The 11,954-nt window shown below is 36.1% G+C and overlaps 3 protein-coding genes across 6 annotated transcripts in view; 1 reads left to right on the top strand and 2 right to left on the bottom strand.

Moving 5' to 3' along the window:
• On the top strand, positions 664-7,043 carry LOC105177974 (protein gar2). 2 transcript variants are annotated; one of them, XM_011101293.2, is made up of 5 exons: positions 664-895; positions 2,750-3,308; positions 5,091-5,259; positions 5,590-5,636; positions 5,711-7,043. In XM_011101293.2, exons 2-5 carry the CDS (start codon positions 2,791-2,793, stop codon positions 6,333-6,335), a joined length of 1,359 nt encoding a protein of 452 aa, XP_011099595.1. In that variant the 5' UTR covers positions 664-895; positions 2,750-2,790; the 3' UTR covers positions 6,336-7,043. The 2 variants fall into 2 exon arrangements, with proteins under 2 accessions (XP_011099595.1, XP_011099594.1); XM_011101292.2 differs by having other exon boundaries at positions 5,088-5,259.
• On the bottom strand, positions 6,732-8,482 carry LOC105177975 (pentatricopeptide repeat-containing protein At4g36680, mitochondrial). The gene has a single exon (XM_011101294.2). The coding sequence runs from the start codon at positions 8,353-8,355 to the stop codon at positions 7,093-7,095; it is 1,263 nt and encodes a 420-aa protein (XP_011099596.1). The 5' UTR covers positions 8,356-8,482; the 3' UTR covers positions 6,732-7,092.
• Positions 9,032-11,954, bottom strand: part of LOC105177973 (DNA-directed RNA polymerase III subunit RPC5) — a gene marked incomplete in the record, with an annotated part of 10,362 nt that continues 7,439 nt past the window's right edge. The window contains 3 exon segments of one of the 3 annotated variants that reach the window (XR_002288380.1): positions 9,032-9,301; positions 10,291-10,436; positions 10,818-10,928. Coding sequence is in view for 1 of the 3 variants with exons in the window: in XM_011101290.2 (XP_011099592.1) it covers positions 10,860-10,928 (69 nt within the window). 3 annotated transcript variants of the gene reach the window in all.

The following is an 11,954-nucleotide window of genomic DNA, read 5'->3' as shown; positions in this document are numbered from 1 at the left end:
TAATTATTTAAAACAATGTAACATTATATAAATAAATCTATTTTATTATATTAATTAAGAACTTTAAAACAAATACTTTTAATTATTTCAAGTTTCTTATTCATACTAATATAAAAAAACAAAGGCACTTCACATTCATAGAGGGGGTTAATGATACTATCGTACTAATTTTTTGTGAGGTCAAAATGCCTTTCCACTAATAAGTTAATTAACTTATTTAATTTTTAAAATTTTACATTAGTAGATAAATTAGTTTTTTTTCCTCTTTCTTTTTTTGTATTAATATAATTTATTATTTTTATTTTTATTTATAATATATTAAAAATAAAAAAAATATTTATTATATAGAGGTAAATACATGTGTCATAACAACTAATATTTTAAAAATTTATACTTCAAAATTAAACGACTTGAACTTTGAACAATTTTAAGGAGAATATATTACATCTGATTATTTATTTGTTTTGATTTTCACCTCTAACAAAAATTAAAATTGTTATTTCATCATTTCCTTGGTATAAAAAAATTGTGAATATTTTCACTATTGTCCCTTAAATTACTTGTAATTACATTTTGATGTTGTTTTTGGCAATTTTTACATTTCTAGGAATTTGAAGGGCTAGTTAAGAAAAACAAATAATTAACATGTAGAGGTGGGGTTTAAGTGAGAAAAAGGGGGACAACTTGAGAGGAAGAGACCAAAGCAGCAACTTGCCACCGCGACGAAGCGCTGGGCCGCCGACTTCTTCCCGCTGTCACCCCCACCGCATTTTAGGTAAGCTGCAGTAGACAAGCAGAGGAGATTTGAGCTTTGAAAAAGAAAGTCTTGAGTGCGCCGCCTTTGAGTGGTGTTGAAGGAAATTAACCGCGGCGGGGAATCATCGGAAACTTACAGGTTTCTCTAAATGCTTTCTCCGTACATGCTAATTGGTTTTTATAACTTGGGTAGCATTTTGCTTGAAGTTCGATTCTTTTTTAAACTATACCTGCTTCCGGTGTTCCAAACGCTGGATTAGGAAGAAATTGCTAGTGGAATGAGCGTTGATATTCTACACTGCATCACTGAATAATTTGTTGTTTCTCCATTTCGGTGTTTTTGTTCAAGTATTTGAGGCAGTATGTTTGTTAGAAAGACGCTAGAATATAGATATGGGGCATTTGCTGAAAGAAGGGATCGAAGTTGCCTGTTATTACGTTAAAGATTGAGGGCTATTGAGGAATTATCAGGAGTGGAAGCATTTTATTCTTTTTTGGGGATTTGATATATGAAATTTGTTTTGCTCAGGTTTTCACTTTATTGAACTTGCAGTTGTGTTCTGTTAGAATTCGCAATGAAATGCCTAGATTTTTATTGCTATGTTTGTGCATGTCTTTATCTGTATAAACAAAGAAAGACTTGTTAGTAGTCTTGCTTGAATTGTTTCGACCACTGTATACAATGTTTTTCATAAAAAATAAAATGCAAATTTTACATTTTGTTAGAGGAAATTGTTCTTGACTATTTGTATTCACATTATGAGATTGACTCATCAAACTGTGTATAATTTCATAGAGTCACAACCCACTTAGGAGTTCGGGAATCCGACTATGCAAGCTGCGTATGGTTTTCTACCACCATGAGTTGGAGAGTGTAAGATGAAAATTAAGGTCATAACTACTATTAGCAAGCTGCCAACAAAAGCTTGCAAAATCTACAAAAGTAGGCTTTATCCTAGATTTTAGAAATGGACCTATTTATCCGTGTTTTATCTAGATATTCAAACAAAGCATATAATTTTGAATCCAACCCATATGAAAAGTTGGTCTGTCTCCTCCATTTTATTCTCATGCTCTCTTCATTCCCTTACTTGTTTTTCTAATTTTCTAATATATTCTATGATAATCAGTGAGTTTGCTATCCATGAGAAAAATAGAATGGCTGGAGAGTAAAGGACATAAGGAGCCTTCAAGGGTGGTTTATATAGGGAGAGAAACATCTTATTGTGGTTTCGTGACAAAAATGATAGAAAAGATATAAAATGAGAGAATGTATAAATAAAACGAATTATGTCAGAGCTACAATTTTGATCAAATTGTCTAGGCAAAGATTGGTCAAAGCCACATGTTAATGAATATGATCCCATCTTACAATCGATTCAGGATCAAGATAGAAAGCGAATGAACAAAACATGTGACTAGATAGAGAAACTCATCAGATGTTCCTTTTAAAATGTAGGTGTGACTGCAGGCAGTATTTGTATATTTTTGTGTGTACTTATGGTAATCAAATTATGGGTACTTTTGGTTAAAGTCCTCTTCACTAGACATTGGAGGTTCTTGTCGGCAGCTTGGTGGCTGACGAGAATGATGGGCGTCTCGTCTAAATTGTATGGTGCCAGTTTACATTCATGTCATTGAAGTTCTTCAGTGTCTTGCCACCTTCTATTGCTAGCAGGTCTTCTGACAAAATCGTAAAAAGCATGTCAAATATATGTTTGTTGTTTGCTAAAATGGTGGAGGAATTTCAATTTTGCTGTGAGATAAAGTGCTTGGTTGGTCAAATTTCTAAGGCTTCCTTTTCTTTGAAATGCATACCATTCAGCTTATTTTTACCATTTTGAATTTCTTTGATACGTCAGTCAGTATAATAATGCCCCAATTTTTTTTTTTCAAATCTTTATTGTTATTCCTTCGCACACCTTCTTCTCTTCTTAAGTTCGATGCATCTATTTGTCACTTGAAACTTAGAAATATGCACATAATGTGTCAGGTTGCTTGAATCACAAGGAGAAAACACAAAAGAGAAGAAGAATGGTATTATCAAACAAGAAGCTAAAGCAAAAGTTGAGAGCTGCAAAAGCTGAACTTATTGCAGCATCAGAGGCTCAGCATAACTTGACTGACAAGGGTTCTGGGAATCTCAGAGATCCAGAGTCAAAAGCCTCAGATCCTCTGAAGATCCTCTCTGAGGCACAAAGGACCAAGTTGTCAAAAAGACAAAAACGAAGAGAAAGAGCAGAGCAAAGGAGCTCAGAGATTAGTAAACATAGAGATATGGGGGATGATGCGGAGGGAAAGACCGAAGATGGATTGAGGTCAGATGATGCCGATGTTAAAAAGAAGAAAAGGAAGAGAGATGAAAGTGAGGCATCAGAGAATGTGAAAGAGAAGAAGCAAGAGCAATTAAACAAAAAGAAGAAAGCTAAAAATAAAAGGAAAGCTAAGAAGAAGGCTGGAAAAAGGCAACTCAAGGAGGAAGTGCGTGAGCAGAATGGGAGTGAAGTTAGTGCAGAACAACTTGTTGCAAAGGCATGTACAAGCACTGAGAGGTACGTGGTTCATATATTCCCTATACAGTTGGATAATATTTTAGTAGGCTTATCAAAAACACTAAGGCCTCGTTTACTTTGTATGATTAGCCATGATATCATGGCTAATCATCACTTATTTCATGTTTACTTTGTCAAGAGCGGCCCGTGACTTTTGGTTGAAGCCCGTAACTAAACACAATTCATATGTGATTGAAATCAGCATTTGAATTGAGTTATAATTTTATCACAATGACCCACCACAAGTTGGCTAATTTTTTTTGACACAATTGTCCTCATTAATTTATCCAATATTCCGTATTTACCCTTGTTTTGTAATAAATTCTCTCAACCAACCAACACATGAAAAGATGGTATGACAGGCATTAAACAAAATTTTTGAAGATTCCCATATTTGAAAAAGCTAAAACAATGGTGTATGGAGGCTACAATTGGTAGAATGCTTGTGTATTGAAAAAAAGACGAGATTCTACTCTCAATTTCAAGATCTATTTTAATATAGTTTTTCTTCCTCGTTGCTCGTTTTCTAATTTTTGGTGAAGCTAAATGGTGGGAGAGGCGAAGGGGGGCTGAGGGAGGGCGGTGTTCAGGGCGGAAAGGGGGGCTGAGGGGATGTGTTGGACTAGGGGGAGGGGGGCTAGTGGGAAGGGGGCGGTGGTGTTAGGCCGACGAGGAGGGTGGCTGGTTAGGGGGCAGGGAGGAGGGCTGATGGGGCTGCATTGGGCGAGGGATAGCAGTGCTGCAGATGCTGTTTTGGTGAGATGAAGAAGTAGAAATCTTCTTTTTTTTGTTTTCTGTTTTTCGTTTATTTTATTAAAAAATTTAATACAAAACACAAGAAAATTGCTTCTAAACGTTTGTTGAATTTTTTCTTTTAATAACTATTTTGTCTTATTACATGGATAATTTTAGTATTTTGTAATTTTATCCCAAATGAATGGTTTGTTAGTAAATAAGCAATAAAATTATCACATAACAACATTTGATCTAATAAAGTAATCACAATATTATAATATCGTATCACTATTATCCTGAATTTTATCATTTATTAATCTATACCACTTTAAACCCATCACACAAAGTAAATAAGGCCTAAAAGAAAAACAGTGGGCGACGAGAGTATTTAAAATAAATTCTTTATCAAATAGGTTTTATGTTTGGTGGTTACATTTATTGCAAGAATCTGTTAACTTTCTTATCTATTGGCACCACATCTACTCTGATGCGAGTGATTTGCTGTTGAGGGAAAGCAAACTTAAATCCCATAACTGTTGGTTTGTCTGGAATAAAAGGGTTTGATATGCTAAATATGGCTTAGTTTCAGCTTGATAGCTGAATGGCAAGCAGTGTATTCTGATAGTATTAGTTGCACGTTCACTTTTCTTGTGGTAATTGCATTGGGGTGTGCTTCCCCTGATTTTATCACTCATATCTTTGTACATAACTGGAATTTGATAATATATTATAACGTAAAGAAAGTAACTGCTCATAATTCCTGGAATTACCTCACAGACAGAAATACGGTTCAGTGTTGCTGATACTGTTAATATACCAAATGCAAATAATAAGTTTGACTTAATGAAAATTTAAAGAATAAATTTAAGTAAGACATTCTATACTCTCCATGGGAATTCTTTAAAGCCATATTGTTATGATTTGTGAAAAAAGCTTGGATAGATTTTACATGTCGAACATGTGTATGAAAGGTTTCTGAATAGATCTGAAGAATTTACTGTAATACCTTCCTCTTTTGCCTTATTTGAATTGGTATTATTCCAGCAGAAGAGAAGTGGAGCTATCTTCAAAAGTATATGTTGGAGGCATTCCATACTACTCCACTGAGGATGATATTAGGAGTTATTTTGAAGGTTGTGGTACCATTACTAATGTTGATTGTATGAAGTTCCCAGATACTGGGAAATTCAGAGGAATTGCTATAATGACTTTCAAGGTAGGTTTTTGACTTGGGAGTATACACTATATGCTTGCCAATTCTGTTGAACATTCCTTTTGAGATTTATCATGTTGTACATCTGATCAGCATCATGAATTGTAAAGCAGACAATTTTGTAAAAAAATAGGCAATGGGAAGAACCAAAAAAATTTATTAGCTGATTTGGTTTTGAAGGTGAGCGCATACCATTAACTTCCATAATAGATCAAGTTGTATAAATAGATTTTCTTGCTCTTTCTTCTCCACAAAAATGGTTACATCAATTTGTTCATTGAGAGACATAAGACGAACATCATTGGGGTTCATTCCTTCTTTTCTCTTTTGCAGACTGAAGCAGCAGCTAAAAGAGCATTGGCCCTTGATGGTTCTGACATGTAAGTTGCTAACAGTCAAAAACTTATCTTCCAATTCATCAGTGTTTTGACTCAACCTTCCTATCCAATTCCAGGGGTGGACTGTTTCTCAAAATCCAGCCTTTCAAGTCAGCTAAAGTGAACAAAGTGCCCAACTTTTCACCGGTAGTACTAGAGGGTTACAATAGAATCTACGTCGGAAATTTGTCATGGGATGTAACTGAGGATGATTTGAGGAAACTTTTCTCTGATTGCACTATTACTTCGATCCGATTTGGCGAAGACAAGGAGACGGGGGAATTCAAGGGATATGGCCATGTGGATTTTGCGGATAATCTTTCCTTGAACATGGCTCTGAAACTGGATCAAAGCATTGTCTGCGGCAGACCTGTTAGAATAAGCTGTGCCATTGCAAAAAAAGGAACTATTACCAAGCTAAAATCGATGCCAAAAGATAATGGAGTTGACAGTGGCAAGGCTAATCCAGCTAGTAAAGTTGAAGAAAATTCCAGCGGTGAGGTTGATGCAGTTGGTAAAGATCAAGAAAATGGCAGCAGTAAGGTTAGTGCAGTTGGTGGTGATCAAGAAAGTAGCTGTGTGGTAGCTGTCAGTTCAAAAATAAGGAGGCGCACATGTTACGAGTGCGGGGAAAAAGGCCACCTTTCATCATCTTGCCCGAAGAAACAAGCTGCTGATTTGGCAAATACTGTTGCAACATAACTTTATATGGAAATTGTTGATCATTTGATATGGTGTTTGATATATCAAAAGGTGAAGCAATTCGTTTGCTTCACCTCCAAAAGGAGAATTCTTCATTTTGTTAACAATCTCAATTCTCATTATTTAAGTCCAGTTGCAAGTGTGAGTCACTGAATCCCGATGAATATTTGCTGTTTCATCAAGAATTGAAGGATATTCAGCCTGGATAAAAATGGATCAATGTGTTTTAGTAGAAAACAATGGCAAATCAAACTTCAAATCAAGAACGGGTAAGACTGCTCAACTTTACAATGTAAATCAGATGTACAAGCTGGTAGCCTGAGCTACCAGCTTGCGTTATGAAGCTCATATCCTGTGACCCTTATCAATGTACTAAATCAACAGGTGAAGAAGGAATGAAGTCGAAATCTTTTCAATATTTCTAAGAAATATCCTACTACATTATTGGAAAAGAAATTAGAACTTCTCCGTAAGGTGGCAAACAGCAAGTGAGTTTATCAGCCCAAGACTACAGCCAAGCGCAGGCACAGGGCACCCGAGAAAAGCATAAGAGACCAAATAAGTTTTGATGTTCTTAGTATCTTCAGCTGCACTACAAAAACTCCACATAATCTCAAAATATCATCTTCTGGGATCAAGCAAGAAGCACTGCCAAATTCTTGGACTTGAAGCTTGATTACAACTCGAAATTCAATCTACTCAATCAATCAGAAGTTGTACAAAAAACAATCTAATCCCTATTCAAGAGAGACCAAACTCATGTACTGGCCTTTTCTGCATCAGCAGAATCAACTCCTATTTCTATCTCACCAGAATTGACCTCTTCATTACCAACATTAGCCAACCCAAGATCTTCCACGAGTTTCCCCCAAGCCTTCAACAATTTAGGAGGGAACTTCTTGTTCATAGTCCTGATCATAGCTTTGCAATCATCCATATGCCCCTCCTCCTTAGCCAATCCCTCTAACAAATACTTCAAAGTGTTAAAATCCGGAATCTTGTGCGCCTTCACACTCTTCTTAAAAACCTTATACGCGGTAACAAACCGTCCCTTCTTACACAGATGAAAGACCAAAGTCCTAAAAGTAGCTGCATTCGGGTTCAACCCTTTCACCTTTGACAGATCATCATACACCTTCTTGGCTTCATCCATCATCCCATTTAAACAATAGCAAGTAATCAAATAGTTATAACTAATAGTATCTGGTTTTATTCCAGCATTATCCATTTCCTCGAGCAACGCCTTCAAAACTTCCGGCTTCCCGCTGTGAATATGCCAAAGTTTCACATTATAGGATCCCACATCCGGCGTGCATCTCTCTTTAGTCACCATCTCATCCCAAAACTTTTCGGCCTCATCAATCCTCCCCTCCTTGTACAACGAGTGCAAAATCGTGGTAAACGAAACGACGCCAATCTCAATCCCCTTCTCCTCCATTTCACTCAACCTCTGCATTGCCATCTCGGGCGAGCCCATCTCGCAGTAAGCCTTGACCAATATTCCATACGAAAACTTATCTGGCTGAAACCCAAATTTGGCAGGAAATTCATCGAAATAAACAGGCACGCGATCAAAAGTCTTGGTGTTAACACAAGCAGCGAGGAGGGCATTAAAGGAAAGCGAAGACCGAGGGGTGCCCAAATCGGTCATTTGGTTGTAAGTATTGAGGGCATTTTCCAACATTCCAGCGACGCCGTAAGATCGAATGAGGGACGAGAGGAAGGGCTCATGTGTAATTTGGGGTTGAGATTTGTGGGACTCGAGGAAGGTCTTGATGTCGGCGAAGCGGTGCGATTTGGCGAGGCGGCGGACAGCTAATTCCTGGGCGTAGCGTGTGGAGGCAGGCGATGTGGAGGGGTCGTTGGCGGTGGTGAAAGTGGAGTAAATCTTGAGGGCCTCGTCGGGGTCGTATACTTTTCTGAGTTTGTTCTTGGTCTGGGAAATTGTCACGGGTTTGACGGAGGCGGAGGTGGCTGTTGAGAGGTGACGGACGCGGCGAAGAGCTAGGGAGGGAGACATTGTATGTTAGGGTTTTGAGTGGAGGAAGTGGAAGTGTAGCGAGTGTGAAGGGTTTAAGGACGAAACAGAGAGAGTTTTGTATATTAGGTTTGAAGAGGACATCAGACTCAGTATATTTCCGAAAATTCCAAACAAATCAATCTGCAAATATAACATACTTATCATTAATTGATTACATTCGTCGTTACTTGATTATTATTTTTATATATTATATTTATTATATAATTAATTTAAATTCAGCAACTGAAATTATAATTTTTAAAATTTTCTATTTTAAAGAATATTATTTTCAACTGAAAATCAATTTAGAACCAGAACAAAAAATGAAATACCTACTCTAAATCACAACTATTTTTCAATGATATTACAATTTTATTATATTTCATAAATAACCCTACTCGTATTGGTCTCACCCAAAATTTTGATATTTCATCTGACTTGATATAAAATTTTACAAGTACAGTACTTTTAATGTTATCTTTCAACAATTGAAATTAATACTATTGCTTCACTACATCAGGAGGTGAAATAGACGATTGTGAGAACAGTTTTCAAATTATTCCTAAAACCTAAGAACAATAACCTAAAGACAATTGACGTATGATATTTGAAGCAGTGGATCAAGAGTCGATTATTTGCTTAGCAAGTATCAAGCACTTTCTTGATTGAAAGGATATTCGGGTAAACTTATAAACTCTTTGCAATATTTTGTTCCGACAATTAGCCACAACATGGGAGGAAAAGACTAATATTCGTTTTTCTATACAGTCGATCACTTTGTGTGCTTGAAGGTGTGTCCTAAAAGTTTCTAATTGAGATGTATTCTACGCTGCCTTTTCCAATTATCAAGCAGTACAAAGTAATCGTGTCATCCGTAGTATAACAAATTTCTCAGATGGCCGATTGTTCCCCCCATGAATTTCAGATGCAGCAAAGAGATTCATTCCTGTACCACAAACAAGTTTGGGATGTAAGTATGGAGATGGGTACAACGCCTGCAAAAGCACTTCACATAGACAGGGTATGAATTTAGCTTGAGGCACTTTTTATTGCAAGAAAAATATTGGCCTGTAGAACCTATGTGCTATGTTACTTCAACAGCATAGGAATCAGGTAGTCCTACTGTGCACGAAGATTGGTTCCTCAGTAACCATGTTTATACAAAATATTCACATACTATTGTTTCACAGTAATTATGTTGGTCATAACCTAAACATTCAAATTAGACACTTTATTCATTGAAAGCAATTGAAAACAAAAAAGTATGTCCAATAAGATTTCTGGTTTATGATCATGCAAAAACCGAAGAACATCCCATTTTCCAGTCAAGGATCAAGTATCCATATAGGAGTTTTGGGTTAGAAAGACTCAAGGGGACAGTTCATTAACTTAGAATTAACATAACAGTAGCATTCTTTCAGCTAAGTTCTATCACATCAATTACCAAGGTGGATTGACTGTATCCACAAGCAACAAGAAAACCCTCACATTAACATAAAATTGTCAGCTGTGTAAATGATGCCACCCCAATGGCAGGTAATAAATTGTCAGAATACACAAAATCTAATATTAGCAAAACCACTGTGATCTTACGACGTGGCTATTGTGGAAACTCAAAGTAAAAGATTAAGAAATAGCGGGCTTAACAATTTAAAATTCTCTTATTTGCCTTCTCAAACCTGTTCAATGCTAAGTAGCAATATCAGTCAGAGAGTCAACACTGGGAATCAGGCATTCATGCTTCACTTATCCAACTAAATTCAACGAACACAAGTGGAACAAACTACTAATTATCATGTTGACCAGACGTTCAAATGAATCCAATTATCTGATTCTGAAAAAGTAAGTTCCTGGTAAGTGCAAAAATGTAATTCCTATATGTTGATGTATCATGTATGTAAATGGCAAAAGCCGCATGTCAACTAGAGTTAATACCTTCTACAACTTAACTAAGAGCTCCAATAGAAGGATGAATGTCCAAACAACCAGCCAGCAACCATGATCTCGATATCACATACCTTTCTGCTTCCAAAAGGCAGGTGTAAACCGATATATAAGAAAATACACACTTATGTGCGCATCTGCATTTAATTTAATCATGTATAACAAAAGACAAATTTTAGCAAACACCTAATACGATAAGGACTAATTTGTTCATATCTAAAAGATATGCAAATTCTCAGAAGCACAAATTAAAATCAAAGTATACTTAAACAGTCTTTCTTTTCTACGAACCTTTGACCCCTTAAAACTTTTACCACGAAACACGATCAAGGAATTTTAATAAATCCATACTAAAAGAATTTTCTTTTGAAAAGATAATCAGGGATATCTTATCCTGAAGGACCTGAACATAGCTTATGATCCTCAGTGCATGTTGGCTACATATCTTGTGATGAGATGTGCCTGCTATTCAACCCTAGTTTATTAACATAATACATTTGCGTGTACTTAATTAGTACCTCATATATTGGTTTACGGATTTGACAGTATAAACTTGAGTGCTATGGGTTTCCATCAGCACTCCTCAGGACCCAAGCAGAACCTTGTGATAAACACAGTTCCTGCAAGACCTGCAGAGCACAGAAAACTATACATTATCAGAATAGTGTTAGGCGTGCTCAATAATTCACGCACATGAAGTTTGTTTAGGCCTTGAGTCAGCTAAAAGAAATTCAAATAACACATTATCAGAATAGTGTTAGGCGTGATCAATAATTCACACACATGAAGTTTGTGTAGGCCTTAAGTCATAAGAAAGTGCCAACATGTAATTGCTTTCTAAATAACTAAGGCCAGAAGCTACTGTCATCAGTAAAATAGTGATAGAAAAGAACAGACCTGACATTTACCGAGTGTTTAAAGTCTTTTCCTTAAAGGAAGTAAAAAAATTGCGGAAGTATGATCTTGAACGCAACACATAAGCATGCAATTTAGATAAGCAGAAAAAACTGCCATCATTTGCAATAACAAAGGATAGGCGAAAACTCAAGGAATCAGGAATTTTTTGTCCATGTCAGGAAACAAAAATGTACTAATATAGAAAAATAATATAAAAGATAATCAGGAGTCCTCTCTCTTCTTTCTTTTCTACTTCCTGAGTATAATTGAAAAATATAAGTTACGATACAAACATCCCATTAGAGGCACTATGTAATGGTTATTTGAAAACAATGACCACGTTGGCCTCTGTGATAGAAAGTTCAGAGGTCGCAGAATTCAGAGTCGCCTTCTGCAATAGATGCTAAAATTACGTACATAAACCAATAACAGAAAAACATATGCACATTTATTCTTTTTCTTGAGGAAGGCTGAATTAAGCCATTAATACTAAGTATCAGAACAACTAGAAGGTTATTGTTAAAAGTATTTGACACAATTTTCGGGAAGTACTGGTAGCTTAACAATGATAAAGAACCTCTGAGAACGTTGTGATATCTTTCTTCACATCCACCACCAGTTTGAAGTATTCTCACATCTCATATTCCCTTGCATTTTGCACTATCATCAGTCTATCTTGGGCATCAATCTAGACAAGTGCTAATTGCTAAATTAAATAAAATAAATTTTGAAGCAATTGATTACCGTCAAGATGTGTG

The sequence above is a fragment of the Sesamum indicum genome, linkage group LG15 (genome assembly GCF_000512975.1).
Source record: "Sesamum indicum cultivar Zhongzhi No. 13 linkage group LG15, S_indicum_v1.0, whole genome shotgun sequence".
Lineage (NCBI taxonomy): Eukaryota > Viridiplantae > Streptophyta > Magnoliopsida > Lamiales > Pedaliaceae > Sesamum > Sesamum indicum.
The sequence above is the reverse complement of the archived record's forward strand: the minus strand, read 5'-3'. Positions and strand labels throughout refer to the sequence as shown.

Excerpts from the sequence above, each read along its gene's own strand:
- LOC105177974 (XM_011101292.2), top strand. The coding sequence starts at position 2,791 with ATGGTATTATCAAACAAGAAGCTAAAGCAAAAGTTGAGAGCTGCAAAA. Across the intron at positions 5,260-5,589 it reads TTGCTATAATGACTTTCAAG|ACTGAAGCAGCAGCTAAAAG; the intron begins GTAGGTTTTTGA and ends TCTCTTTTGCAG. Across the intron at positions 5,637-5,710 it reads GCCCTTGATGGTTCTGACAT|GGGTGGACTGTTTCTCAAAA; the intron begins GTAAGTTGCTAA and ends ATCCAATTCCAG.
- LOC105177975 (XM_011101294.2), bottom strand. The coding sequence starts at position 8,355 with ATGTCTCCCTCCCTAGCTCTTCGCCGCGTCCGTCACCTCTCAACAGCC.